At 34.7% G+C, this 15,955-nt stretch overlaps 1 protein-coding gene across 4 annotated transcripts in view; it reads right to left on the bottom strand.

Annotated features, from left to right (window-relative positions):
* Nucleotides 1-15,955, bottom strand: part of KHDRBS2 (KH RNA binding domain containing, signal transduction associated 2) — a 560,070-nt gene that overhangs the window by 471,523 nt on the left and 72,592 nt on the right. For all 4 annotated transcript variants that reach the window (XR_011504916.1, XR_006532064.2, XR_011504917.1 and 1 more), the window contains exon 2: nt 8,373-8,500. Coding sequence is in view for 1 of the 4 variants with exons in the window: in XM_014860065.3 (XP_014715551.1) it covers nt 8,373-8,500 (128 nt within the window). In the remaining 3 variants the exon portion in view is untranslated. The remainder of the gene's footprint in view (nt 1-8,372; nt 8,501-15,955) is intronic.

The following is a 15,955-nucleotide window of genomic DNA, read 5'->3' as shown; positions in this document are numbered from 1 at the left end:
GAATTATCTTGATGCCTCTTCATATAAAAGAAAGTGAATCATAACAGTGGTTTAATGCAAAGAGAAGCTTTGATGCAAACAGACCTGAATTCCAACGTTAACACTATCACTGACAAATTTCATGGCTTTAGAAACGGTCCTTAGATATTTTTAAACCTTAGTCTCTTCTTAAGAACTCTCACAGTGTTCTTGAAGGAAGAAAATAGTAGTCCACTGTGTTTTGCTCATGGTTTGATATAGAGTGAGTACTCACAAACACCTTAGTTCTCTAAGTGTGAGGTCCCAGATTTAAAGACTTTTTTTTTTTAAAAGGAAGATTAGCCCTGAGCTAACTACTGCCAATCCTCCTCTTTTTGCTGAGGAAGACTGGCCCTGAGCTAACATCCGTGCCCATCTTCCTCTACTTTATATGTGCGACGCCTACCACAGCATGGCTTTTACCAAGCGGTGCCATGTCCAAACCCGACATCCAAACCAGCGAACCCCTGGCCGTGGAAGTGGAACAAGCACACCTAACCGTTGCATCACCGGGCCGGCCACCTAAATACTATTTTAGGATGTTTTAAAGTTAGTTATTCCTCTAAACTTGAGTTTTAGACTATACTGTTCATTTCAGCTCTATATTTACTCATAAACCAGAAATAGAAGTGTATGATTTTTTTATAAAAACAAAATTTTCAACTAGTTTTTAAGTTCATAATAGAAACTGATGAGTCATATTTGGGGTCCAATTTTGTACTGTATGTTTTAAGATGTCATTTGCTCACATTATAATAACAGAACCACACAGTGTGATGAGGTAAAGACAACAGGCTGCAAAACCAGAGTGGCTGGATATGAGTCCTGACTTGGTCATTTCCCAATAATGTGATTTTGGCAAGTCAACTCCTCTGAGATTCAGTTTCTTTATCTATAGAATGGGAAGAATAGAATTATTAGGACTTGGGGGACAAATAAATGTGTGAATACATGTAAAATATATGAAGTGTCTGTATATAAAAAACACTCAATAATCCTTAGGTTTTACTATTTGTTTCTCTAATCTAGAAAAAAAGCTCCAAATAGAAGCAATTTTTTCTATTTTAAATGTCTTCAATTAGCCCAAACTATTTTTAAAATATCTTTATTATCAGGAAAATAATGTTATTAGTAACTAATTCAAACAGCACAAAAAAGCCTGTAATAAAAAGGAATCCCTTCCCTTTTACTTATATCTATCAATCATATGCACACACACAAATATATTTCTTTTATACTCAAGAGGAACAAACTATAATACTTTATACTTTCACTGAACAATACATATTTGTGCAAACATATAATTCTAAAATAAATCAACTGCTTCCCAAAGTCTGTGCCTTTGTGATTCTCACTGATTTTGCAAAACTGCTCCAAAACATAGTTGAATCTCTATGCTCTGATCAACAGGTTATGGGGTGTACGTTTCCCCATACCCTAACCACATTATTGGTTATTATCAAACTTTTTTGTCAGTCTGATAGAGACCAGAAATTTCCAATTCACCTGAACTTACATTTTTTTAATAAACGTGGTTCAGGTTTTTCCTCTTTTCTTTAATCAGTACATGTGTGATAACCGTCTGCTGATAGCACTGGCTTCTTGTTCAATTAGAGGAAGTGGGTCCGTCACATATAAAGAAAATGAACTTTCTGTCATGTGTTTCAATTATTTCTCAAATAGTCACACCAGTTTATCATTTTGATTGCGCCTTTCAATTTTGGTAAACATCACCATTTTCACTTGTACGGAAGTTTTAGTGTTAGGTTGCAAAATATTTTAATCACTTACTATGACTTCAATATTTTCCACCTTTCTTAGAAATGCTTTCCCTCAATTACATATTATGAAATAAATTTCCCATAATTTATTTTACCACTTTTTTTTCTGCATTTAATCTTAGGCCCAGGTGAGAAGTGTGTTGGTCTAAAGATGAGTTAAGAGCTTAGCCTTCCTTTTCTTTTGCCCCAAATGCCTCACTAGTTCTCTCTCTGACACTTATTAAATAAATGAATTATTCACACTGATTATAAATATGGACATATTACATATGTTCATGTTTATTTCATGAGGAAAGGAATATTGATTTTATCAAATGCCTCATTTGATCTAAAACTTCAGTGAAGTTTTAAAAATATACTTAAGTACTAAACCAGTTTTGCATCCCTGAAATAAACAACATTTGAATGTAATTTATGTTGCTGGTAAGGTACTATTGAAATACATTTGGTAATATTTTTGTAACATTATTTTTATTGTGGTGAAATTGCATAACATAAAATTTACCTTTTAACTATTTTTGAATGTGCAATTCAGTGGCATTAAGTACATTCACAATGTTATGCAACCATCACCACATCCATTTCCAGAACTTCTTCATCATCCCAAACAGAAACTCTACACCCATTAAACACTAACTCTTCATTCCTCCCTCTCCGCAGCTCCTGGTAAGCTCTACTACACTTTCTGTGTCTGTGAATCTGCCTGTTTTAAGTACTTCATATAAGTGGAACCATACAATATTCATCCTGTTGTGTCTGGCTTATTTTACTTGGCATGATGTTTTCAATGTTCATCCATGTTGAGCATGTATCCAAACTTCACAGCTCATTAATGCCGAATAATATTCCACTGTACCTATACCACATTTTGCTTATCCATTCATCTGTTGAGGATATGTGGGGTGTTTCCACCTTTTGGCTGTTGTGAATAATGGTGCTATGAACACTGGTATACAACATTTGGTAATATAAAGTTTTCGCACTGATATTCATAACTAAGATTGTTGTAGTGCTTTGTTTTTGTGGTATCCTTGTGAAATTCATATATTTTTAGGGAAATTTCTTATAAAATAATAGAAATCTAAATATGTTACACAAATTTCTTCTAAAAATGAACAAATTTGAGAAAGCAAAAAGCTGGCTGCGGTCATGCCCTAACATAGTAATACAAGTAACAATAACCCCTTACCTACATGTTTCACAAGGAGGAATGTATTAATTTTTATTTCCTGTATCCTTTCTAGAGAAAGTTTGTTTTTCTGCTAATCTCAAGGTATATACTTCTTGAATGTATAGAGAATTCACTTGCTTCCACACATCAGTAAGTCCTTCCAAGTCAATAATATGGAAATCCACTCAATCGGTCATGTAGTGATTCTGGATTTTAGCTGTGATCTATCTCCCTTCTCTAGTCTCTTATAGATCTATCTATATTAAAAGCCACGTCTACTGCAACGACAAAAGAAATGACAGAAGGCCATCTGTGCTCAACAGGTGTAGAGAAACTTACCGAAGGCTCAGGGAATCAAAACAAACAAACAATGAGCAAACAGGCAGATGAAGAATGGTGAGATCACAGAGAGGGACGTGAGGGGTAAGCTTTTGTGGCTCCCACGGGACCTTTGAGTAAAGATACAGGTTTGGATTCCATAAAAAGGCACTTGCATTTTAATGATACTTTTGAAGTAATTATCAGTTTTCCAGTTGAGAGTAAATGTGAAACAACCTGACAGAATGGAAACAACAGGTTAAAACAGACTGAAGATCCTCTAAGAGCTCTAGACACAGAAAAGGAGAGATAATTTCAGGAAGTATGAGGACATATTTTGTGAGAGTGTGCTGAGCCCATAAAAAAAGGATGTGGAGAGAAGCACATATAATTCAGGATTAGGAACACGTGCGTCAACGTGAGATGAAGACAAAAAAAATTTTAAGTACCAATTGGAAAAGTATTTAAATACATGAGACAGGCATCAATTAAAGGAAGGAGTCATCAGAAAATACAAGTGCTAGACATAATACCCCTGCAAATTTCTAAGTTTTGCTAGAAAACAGGGTTATTTCAGGTGCCATTCTACTAGAGAGAAAGCATTTTAGATTTTGTTCTCACAGGAAATGTGAATCTGAGTGTCATATTATTTTCTCAGTTGAGATTTAAATTCACAGGTGAGAGACTTGGGAAACTGATATGAATGAAACTGAAATCATAAAGCCCATCTAATCCTCTCTTCTATTTCCTGTAGGAAAATAAAAAGTGATGCTCTACAGTGGTCTCTGTCTGGTAAAGATAAAATGGGTTTAAGATTTAAGGATGGCTTTTGGAAAACCACATCGCTCAGAAAATAGAGAGGTATTTCCAAGATTGTAAGCAGTTATGTTTGGCTTTGAAATGTGGTCAGTTTCCATAGTTAGTAACCCTGGGTCCCTATTAACTATTTTTAAATTATCTGCTAATTACTTAAAATGTTAGAAAAATAACACTCGTCAAGGATTTGGCTTTGGGTATTTCATCTTTCGAAGTCTCAGGAAGGAAACGTGCTCTGTGGGAGGACAGTCCAGGCTGTGGAGACCACCTCCAACCAGGCACGGAAGGCAGCCCGTCTCTCTGGGACCGAGCCCAGTGGAAATCCTATAGAGCAAGTGTAGTGCTTTTGAACATATTCTGGAACTTTAATTTTCTGCATTAATCTACATAAGAAATTGATTTCAAAGCAGCACAGGGGAATGCGGCTGCGTTTGATCTTAAAAGGGGCCAAATTGGGGTCTGATTTACACTCCTGGCGATCTCTTGCTTTAAAGAGTTGGCAGTAACTCAAGTCGAGAAATAAAAAGTGGGCCTTGGGGCAAATTTAATTGAAGAAGAGGTCTGATGTATTTCAGAGGATTCTGAAGGCAACATCAAAACAGTATTTTTAAAAGGCGTTAAGAGGTTGAATTGCCCAGATGGACAAATGGGCACAGTGGCAAGCAACCAGTAGATCTCTTGGTGCGAGGGCAGGCGGCTCCCTCCGTCCTCCCATGGCTCTCAATTTGCCCAGGCTTGTGACAGGTACTCCTTTTGCATTTCTAGCCATGACACAACATAATACAGTTGGAGCCACTTACGTCTATCTTTGTTTCTTAGGTCCCGTAAGGTACTTGTTTGTTGAGGACCAAGAAATGTTGGCATTTTTCAAACACTTCCAAAGATGAATATTGTTTTCATTAATATCAAATTTATATCCCTATCTATGGCTCAATTCTTTTTTTTGTATAATAAATAGTTTTAGATGTCAACACTAAATCATAATGCATTCTTTGCAGGCATTTCAGACAGCAACTAAACTCAACACACATATTTCCAACCCTACAAACTACTCAATAGAAGAAATCATGAGCAAGATCACATGGGCAAAGTTTACAGGAAAAAACAATGAGTTATGACCACTGCTTGCCTGATAGAGACTATAAAATGATTCTGATTACAATATGCATACCAGTTGTAGATGTTAAAATTTGAAAACATAAATGTGTTTTAGACTATGATATATAGCATGCATGGATTTAGGGAGAAAGAGTTAATGTTAGGGATGGTGAGATTTCTGCCTGAATCTCTCCAGGGTCCTCTGTATGAGTCTCTTAGGACTATAGAGGAACATATTGCCACGTGTTGTCTCCTTGGAGATCCGACTATCAAGAAATAATTGCTCTGATTCTAAAACATTTGCAAATGCAGACAATACATGTTCAAAGCCTATTTCTGTACTAATCTTGTTATAAACAAAAATATTAAAAACAACTAAGAAAACTGTTTATTAAAATAATTTAATAATACGGCATATTTCCCCCAAATTAAGTGATTAAACATAAAGCACTAGAACTACATAAATCATTCTTCATGTATTTGAACAGCATTCTTACATTTTCTGTAATTTAAAATTTTAAACTTCTTTCAATTCCTCGTGTTACTCAATTAAATCAGCAAATTAACTTGAAATTGGAGACTAATTAAAACAAAATCCATCCAAAAAAGGTGATGGAGTAAAGTCAGGATAAGGTAATTTCCTCAAGAATTCCCAGAGTTAGTTATTGCCCTTTGTTGGAGAGAACTGTCATCCCCACGTTAATTACCAGCTCAAACAGACAGCAGGAATCAGTGGGAGAGAGGGCTCAGAGAGAAGTTGTGAAAAGCAGGTCCTTCTCCAGTGTTCCCTGAGAAGAATGAATCACTTTTTATTATAAAAGATTAAACTTGAAATCCATAAATAAGGTTGTGCTCCGCTCAACGGTTCACAGTACCACATCACACGACCTACTTGACAGCTCACAACTGCACACCAGACACGGCTCACGTTTAGTGATCACGGTCTTAACTGAACCCCACCAATATTTTTGTGAGAAGCAGGCAATAACCACTCGGCAGAAGAGAATTACCACTTTGGAAATAAAATATGGTTTTCAAAAGGTTGATTTTAATTTTATGGTTATAGCGTAAAAAACAAAAACAAATATAGGTCAGCCTGATAGATGATTCTGTTCTGTTTCTCAGTACGTTTTTTCTGTAAAACGACTCTGAGAGTTCTGTGTGATAAAGATGTATGAAATGCACATCCCTTGAAAAAATAAATTAAAGCAGTTTGGCATTCTATGTATCAATTAAAAAATGGTAAATTTTCCAAGGTATAAATTATTTCATAATATTCCATAAAACTATTAATCATTAGGAGCTATCATTTTTCACATGATTCCACATTTTACACAGAAAAGGAATACAAATATGTGAGGATTATCACTCAAGTTACAAATGTAATGACTCACAAAAAAATGAAAACTCTAAAATAACAACAATCTCTCTAAGTACCTCCATCTGTAACAAAGATATGTCTTTGAGCAATTCATAATCTCCCAGTTATCTCATCTGTAAAATAAAAGTTTTATATATTCTGTGATTTCCAAAATTAGTCCTAGCTTAAGCATTCTGTGATTCTAAAAATTCCAAGAGGTACAACAATTTGCTAGTGAGACATGGTTTATTTCAATATGAATAGGCAGTTCTGTTATTTGATCATATTCCTATAAATTATGAAATTAAATCTCATAAAAATTAGACACCATAAAATATTCTTGTTTCAATATTCATCACCACAAATCAAATATAGACTATTGCAATATTCAGCATAAAATCACTCACACTGTCACTTGAAGAGCCATCAGAATCTATATGCCTTCCACACCTTGCCAACCTAATTTGGTCAGACATAGAGCTGCATTTTATTGAGAAGCAGGTATTGAGTCTGTCATTGGCTTTCCCACATCGAGAGAATAGACAAGTGTTACTCCCAGAAATAGCATCAAGTTATATAATATTTAAATATATGGTTTAAAGAAAGAACCTTGTAACCTAGACTATAATGCGTTAATTAACAAAGTTCCTGAAAAAAAGACACATTTTTCTTAATACACCATCACAGTTCTACCACATTTCATTACCATGTAAAAATTGTCATGTACATTTATTTCCATGACTGCCTAATCTAATATTCATAAAAACATGATTGTAAAGTAAATGTAATAAAATTTAATTTAAAAATATAACTATTGAATGCACCTTTCTTGCAACAGAGCAAATCTAGCTCAAAAAAAAAAAAAAGCACAAAAAGCAAAAGCTTGCATGCCAAAAAACCTCATCTGAGAGTTAAATTCTATGGTTTGGCGGACTGCAACAGTTTATCCCTGTTTGAAATAAAAACAACAATTCTACTTAATTATATTTACTAAAAGATCATACTAGAAGACAATTGGTAAACTACAGCATTTATTTCTGTGATCTTTATTATTAGGATAATTACATGGTCCTTGCTTCAGATTTATTCTTCAGAAAGTAAATTACTAGCTTGAATCTTTAGGTTTCCATTTTTAGCTTACTTAATTTATTTGGGGAAAAAAAAAGAAAAGGAAACTTCTTTTACCCATTGGGATTTATGAATGTTTCTGACGAAATCATGCCACTGAATGCCATGTTTTATAATCATGATTCTCGTGATACAAATCTCACATGATAACAAAATATCTATTGAAAAAGTACGTCCAAGGCAACAATATCATAATTATTTTTATAAGTTAACTCTGAATGCAGAAGACTAGTGGTTACAATCCAATGATCTAATAAAGACTATATTGCTTTCCCGGATATAATAATTCCCCACTAAGTGGCTAATGCTGTATCTTTTGTGTCATTAATTCTACTCCCTTTCATAATAAGAATACACATTTTAACATGAACCAAAACGTAATCAAGTGAGTGTACATGTTTGGACAAATTGTTGAATGATTTACATGTTAAATAAATGGTTAAAGTATCTAATTATGCTTCCCACATTCACAGAATAAAACTGCTAGAGCCTTCAGGAGAAAATTACGCAACATAGTACTTTCAAAGAATTCTCCTTCCACTATGTCAGTCTCACATATTTGTGTATACTAATATCATGAAGCTTTAAGTACTTACTTCATGAAAGGCAATGAATAAAACACCAAATCTTATTTTTACCAGTTTTTCTTAATTCTTCGAGAACAAAGCATATACTGCAGTACCTTTGGATACTGTTTGACAGGAATCAGTACCCTTTCTGAGAGCTTGATGTTTTTGTTGCTGATGACATCAAGATACTTCTTTTCTTCATCTTCCTTTTTTCCATCAGAACCTTGAAATTTTTCAATTTCTGAAAAAAATTTCACAGAAAAAACAATAAGTGAAATGAGAAGTCATCATTAGTATGCTGAGGTTATTACTCCCCTTCTTAAATGAGATTTTGAAGAATCTTGATCAAAGGGCTGAAACGGCACCTTGTTAACAGCTACACGAATGCTGCTACCAGAGGTAAGATGACCTCTGTCAACTAAAACTAAGAAAGGACCATTGAAAATGTAACAGTCTTCTGGGAAACAAATGATGCATATAATTAATTTTTAACATCCTCAAACAAAACACGAGGAAGAATACGTCCTTTGACTATTTACTATATCTAAGCAAACATAATTTTCCCAGGAGCAATGACTAAAACAAAATATATTTTAAGGTTATATGTTTTATTTTTACTCAGAATTATTCCTAAGAAAAAAAATAAGTGAAAACAGTAATCATCCATTATCTAAAATAGGGTAGCAATGAAATAGCATTTTATGTTCTAACCAATCTGAAAGGCAATTAAAAAGGGAGGAATCATAGAAAAGCCACATAAAAGACTAAATCTATAAATGCTATCATTCATACTCGTCAACACGAAATTATCTTTCTAGATGTTTAAGAGGAATTACTAGTTTTGCCCTATGAGAATGTTCTCAAAGTAGATATTTTTGAGCAAATGTACACTATTTTATCCACTCTTTGTTTTCAAAATTAATTTATTCCACAAAGATTTTTGAACTTCTACTATGGATATCACAGATAGAAAACAAGAAAATGTCTCTGCTTTTATAGAATCTATGTTTTGCTGGGGAAAATGAACACTTAGAAAATGAATATATGTGCACATGCATATTTATATGTGGGGATAAAGAACAAACACAATAAAGCTATTAAGAATATAAAGGAGAGTAGAGTCAAGGAGTGGGGCTATTACTTTAGATTTATAGGGTGATATCTGAGCAGAGCCCTGAATAATGAGAAAGAGTAAGCCATGAGAAGATCGAGATATCAGATCTTACAATCTGATGGAGAAACAGCTTGACGTCCTCTTGAAACAGTAGGAAACAAGAAAGCCTGTGTGGTTGAAGAACGTGAATACAGAGAAGAGGTTTGCTAGGGCAGATCATGTAAGGCCTTGTTAGGGCATGTGACGTTCTCTGCTTTTTATTGTGAATATAATGGGAAGCCACCGGGTGGTTTTGGTGGGGGAGGGAGACAGCCATATTTGATTGTTATTTGTAAAGATAACAGCAGATACAATATGCAAAACCAGTCATAGCAGCAAGCAAGCAAACAAGGAAACCAACTTGCATTTGGCTAGCTGAGAAATAATGCTCACTTGGTGTAACAAGGTAGGAATGAAATGGTGAGAAGAATATATGTAACTAGAGTCACTGAATGGAGTTCACTATGTAAAATCAATGTTCTAGGGGCCGGCCCAGTGGTGTAGGGGTTAAGTTCACATGCTCAGCTTCAGTGGCCTGGGGTTTGTGAGTTAGGATCTCAGGGGCAGAGCTACAAACCGCTCATCAAGCCATGCTGTGGCAGCATCCCACATACAAAATAGAGGCAAACTGGCACAGATGTTAGCTCAGGGCCAATCTTCCTCACCAAAAAAAAAAAACCCATATATCAATGTTTTAGAGAAATCTTGAAAAATTCATTTCCCTTGTTTCTTTTATGTTTATTTGACAGTTATTATTACCATAAAATCACCTGTAAATATTTCTTGCCTCCTTGTTCTTGGCCAATGGTACTATTCCAAAGCACTACCTAAATTAAGACATGAACATGAGTGGTTTTTAGTTTTATTAGAGAGGAACAAGAACATTCTGCTATTTTTGAGGACAGGAGAGCTGATGATAGTTATTATGTATGGACATTCTTAATTCATACAATTTATATTGCATTTTGAAACAATTATTTTTTAAAAGGTCTGACTACTTCTGGAGATAAGAGGAATACTACATTGCATCTAACAGCTTTGTTCTTTATTTTATTTTTAATTAGCATCTTTCCCAAAATGATTCACATAGCTTATGTGAAATCCCTGTAGCATTCCAGGTATTAATCTCCTAGTGGATTGTTTATTTGACCCATGTTCAATTTTTAAAAAATCTTTCTGAAGTAATAGTACATGGCTCACCCAGATAACGCCAGAACGAATGCGACACTGCCTGGTTTGTACAGTCATTTACAATCGTTTTTCCAGTTACATGCTATAATTTCCCTAAAGACAACTATCTGAAAATGAACTGAGCTGTTTTTGAAAAGAACATATGTGTAATATGTCTATAATTTCTACTCAGTATGACAGCATCAGATTCTGACTTTTCTATCCCAGAGTGTTAACAAGTCATTTCAACTGGCTGTCTTTTTAAACCAGAAGCACCCTCTAGTCAGGCCTTTCTTTCGATTCCTTACATAATTCTTACATACAGAACTCTGACAACTGCAAAGAAAGAATATTCATTATATCCTCTGATACTGACAATTAACTTTTCATCACTGCCCTTTGGGTACATGCACCTACTTAATATCTACTTCCCAGCATGCTGAGGCAATTGTAATGTGGGACACACTGAAAACGCCGACTCAGTTTCCAATCTATTAAATGTACAGTTTCTCCCTTGTCACTCTCCCATAAAAATAAATTGAATTTGTCTGACATTATTTGCTCTCAACAAAACTACTACCTTAGGCAATTTTAGATGCTTGCAATTTGACGAATCAATGATTAATTCCAATAACTTTTCCACTGAGAAACAGAAGGGAATAAAATACCATTTCCACTGCTTCTTCTGTTCCTTCCTACACTTTCTTTTTAGAAGTTTTGACATTTCTTTTGCCCTTCTGATACTTGCAGGGAGTTATCTGGTCTTCCCTGACATATCTACGTGACTAACAGCTCAGTAATTACATTTGTCAACTGCACAGTCACAGAATGGTGTATGCCAAAATTGCCTGGTTTTTAAAACCACAGAAAGCAATGGATACAGCACATTTCCTTTTCTAATTTTTAGTTTAAAGTAATTCTTTTCTTATTTCATAATTAATGCATGCTCATTGTAAAATATTTAGACAATATAGACAATTTAAAAAATGTCCAGATGGCAGAGCCAGTCTTCTTATTTTGGTTTTAATTTCTTTATTAAAATTGGACTTTTTGTATTATTTCTATATTTTAGAATTCAATGAGGGATTTCTTAGTGGGTAAATTTTGGGTCAGGACTCATGAATATTACATGAAAAGGGTGTGTATTCTATCTTATTGAGTTAAAAGTTAGATCTAAATCAATCTGATCTTTTTCCATACTGGATCCATCTTGGAATGAAAGAGGCGTATGAGAATTTCTTTGGAGTATGTATACAAGAGTGGAATTTTGGTTCATAAATTATGCACATACTTAATTTGACTAAACTCTGCTATTTTTCTCTAAAAAATATACCAGGCACATTGCCACAAACAGTAGAAATGTTTCTATGACTTCCATGTTCCTCCACTTACTTTTTTAACCCTACCTCCTTCTCTTATAGAAACAAGACAGAGCACCTAGGATCATAAAAGAAAAAAAAAAAACTCTGAAGATATCCCCCAAATCCAGGTGATCTACAAGAACCTATAGTAACAAGTGGGTTTGTCAAAACACTGAAAATATCAGCAACTGCACAGGGTCCTATGTGATGGAGTAATTATGGGGAGATTGTGGAAGAATGAAAACGAAAAGTTCTGATGGTTCCAATAGTCCTAGAACATAGACATTTCAAGCAAGTATTCATCATCAAAGGCAGAGATGACCTCCATAGTAGAATGCTCAACATGATCTGAAGAAAAAACCTGTGAAACTGGGACAAGACCACCCAAGCTCCAATTTATGAGTGAGTTTGAAGTAGACAATGGAGACCACATAATGCATGAGGAAAAAGCTGAAGGTACTAAGGTAGCACAAGTACTCCAGGACCTCAGCAAACAACAAAGTTGCCTTCTTTAAGGATGAAGTCCCTTCCTGAGGCAGAAAAATTGCTTCAAGAAAAATCCTACTGGAGCATGAAGCAAGGATGCTACTCGAGCTGAACAGTCTGTTCTGACAGACACCTCCTAAGGGCACAGGCAAAACTTTCTCATTTAAACATTAACAAGAAAACAGATTGTGTTGAACCTCGTACAAGTATACCATAAGAAAACAAAAAAAAAGGAAAATGAACCCAATAATATATTAGCAGAAAATGAAAACAGGAGTGAAACATATGATAACAAAGCAGAAAACCACTAAAATATAATATTAAAAATGAAGGAAAAGAAAGTAAGAAAACTATAAAAACAATGAAAGAAGAATATATATCAGAAACAGAAAAGGGTTGTAAAGAAGCAATTAAATTAGAGAAGTGTCTAAAAAGATCTGTAAGAGCTCAGGAATAAAACAGAATTTATTTCATAAATGAAGAATAAACTAGAAGTAAAACAAGATTAAATAGATCAAAGAACAGAAACAGAAATAGAGGAGAGAATTAAGAACCATTATAAAATCAGAAAGTTAAAAAGTTTGAGAGAAAATGACAGATGTGGAAGACAGGCAAAGAAGGGCCAAGGCAAGTTTAACTGGAGTTCCTAGAAGATGAAAACTAAAGCAGTAAAACTGAAGAAACACTAAAAGCTATCATTCAAGAAACTGTTTCATGAAAGAATCATAAGAAATGTGACATGAACTGAGAAACATGATTAGCTCAATGTTCTGATCTGAAGGAGAGAGAGAGGCAGAAGGAAGAGGAGTGAGGGGAGAAGAGTTGAAAAGAGACAGAGAGAGTGATTTTGAGACTGAGAGGTGCAAACAATAAGGCAAGATTCAATAGATTAGAAGTAACTGGTACAAAATAATTAGTTCCAGACAGTGGTTAAAACTCATGCTGTAGCATATGAGCTGCATACGTCTGTCTCAGTTTCACAGCTGGAAGTTAGGAAAGAACTCTTGGGGCATTGTGAGGATTAAATTAGTTAATATAAGCAAAGTGCTTAGAGAAATACCTGGCAAAAACATTGCTGTTTTTATTATTATTCTCATTAGTACTCTATTTAACTTAAAGGACAAAGTAACCTTTGAACTAGAGTCATAGGCAAAATTTCACTAAGAGGAGGCCAGAAACTGATCCTTTGGTTAAGAAAGCCTTATGGAGAAATAGGGAATGCAACTGGCTGGACTGAGCAATCATACTAGACGATTCTTACATATCAAGAATGGCTCTTCATTTTGCTAATAATTTTTTAAAATATTTTTAATATCTGTGCTATATTTGTAGTTTAATACATAACCTCAAGATAGATTAGTGTCAAATAGTTTAAAGTTTAGATTAAACTCATTCTGAAAATATCACTAAAATTTCAGTGAAAGGGATTCTATTTGAATATCTCAATTTATACCTTAATATTCAAGTCACTTTCTTAACACGGGATTTTCTCTGCACTCATAATTCATACTTGTAAACCAGGTGTGTTAGGTACTTCACAGTGGCCTCCACACACTTCTACCTAGTATTCTTCTGACCTCCAAGACACAGCTGGCATAAGATGTTAGAATCATTAATAGTTATAAAACTGATGTGTTAGGCTCTGTCTGCATATTAATGCTTTACATAAGTTATTTTATTGTGGTTATATTCATTTTTGCAAGTGGTACATTACAGAGGCTCTTATTTTTAAATCTAAATAACATATTATTACACACATGCAAACAGAGAATTACCTGGTTCTATGGGAAAGTCATGAGTTTTTCTCTTAAAATCAAATTTAAAATTAGGCACTGACATATTTTAAGTAATCTTTCTAAAATAAACTACTTATTTTCTAGTCATTTCAAAGAGAACATACTTTGCATGATCCAGGGACCTTATGATGTACGTCAGTTATTTTATCATGCTAATCAATGAGAGTAATGACATTATGTTGTCATTAATTCAATAAATACTACTGAATTAGTCTACCTCATGTGAGGCGGATTAAATATAGAAGGAAAAGAGGAAAAGCCAGGGGATAATGAGGGATCCTTAGCATACATGACTGAGGTTAAAGAGTTACCAGTAACCAGACTTGAGATAAACCTTGACGGTAAGACATCCTATCCTAACTATGGATAGAGAGTGAAGTGGGAGGGAGAGAGGAATAGAGGATAGCCCTAGATAAGTGGTCCTAGCAAAAAGGTTGATCATGTCTCTGTGTGGGTGTGGGTGTGGGTGTATGTTTAGAATATTCATCTGATCATGTTTTTTACTTTTGCAATTAAATGCTCCTCGTTTGTCTAATTTTTGGTTTGTTTAGTTACCTTTACTTAGCATTTTTTACCCTCGTGGCACTATATCACCTCTATGCATACATTTATTTAACCAAGAAATCACATAGCCAATCTTCTTAGAACTATATACTAAGTGCCAGTCCGGCAGCACAGAGGTTAAGTTCCCACATTCTGCTTTGGCAGCCTGGGGTTCGCCAGTCCAGATCCTGGGTGTAGACCTATGCACCATTTGTCAAGCCATGCTGTGGCAGGCATCCCACATATAAAGTAGAGGAAGATGGGCACAGATGTTACAGCGGGCCAGTCTTCCCCAGCAAAAAGAGGAGGGTTGGTGGCAGATGTCAGCTGAGGGCTAATCTTCCTCAAAAAAAAAAGAACTATATACTAAATAATACTAAATATATTCTCAGTCAAGCAAATTATACAAAGCTTTTCATGCCAAAATTTCTTCACAGAGAGTGAAATACATGCTCTTCCAGGGACCCATAATTCCAAAATTCTAAAAAAAGAGGGACAAATTTAAAATATTCGCAAATATAACCTCTAGCTCTAAGGAAATTTTAAAGAATCAAGATACATTTAATTACCAAGTAGACTTTGGAAATGAAACATTTATATGAAAGGTGTAACTGTAAAACACATTAAAGCAAAGAACATGGAATTGGTCTAGGAAGAAAACGAGTTATTGTCAATAAAACGTAAATGAACTTTAAACATAACAACAGGGATGCTGACAGTATTGAGTTGTTTTGAAATTTATGCTCAGCTAAAACCAAAGTCAATAGGAGGTTGTAAAAAATCCTTTTATTTATGGACATTTTCAGAAGGGACGTTATAATATACCTGATGCTCAGCTGCCCAGTGATTAGAACTCCTCATTATAAATGAAGCATGAAGAACTCATATTTACACACTATAACTGAGCAAAGGTTATCCTACTTGTTCCACCTTCAAATTATACTCTTAGTTTCTAAGTAAAAATGTTTTCTGCTCTTTGTATTTGCTTTCTTCTATTTTTTCTGGTAAAGATTAGCCCTGAGCTAACGTCTGTTGCCAATCTTCTTCTTTGTATGTGAGCTGCCACCACAGCATGGCTACTGACAGGTGGGTGGTGTGGTTCCATGCCCGGGAACTGAACACAGGCTGCCAAAGTGGAGTGCGTCAGACTTTAACCACTAGGCCATCAGGGCTGGCCCATTTGCTCT

Source organism: Equus asinus, chromosome 8 (genome assembly GCF_041296235.1).
Source record: "Equus asinus isolate D_3611 breed Donkey chromosome 8, EquAss-T2T_v2, whole genome shotgun sequence".
Classification (NCBI taxonomy): Eukaryota; Metazoa; Chordata; class Mammalia; order Perissodactyla; family Equidae; genus Equus; species Equus asinus.
Note: the sequence above shows the minus strand (reverse complement) of the source record. Positions and strands in the feature narration are given on the sequence as shown.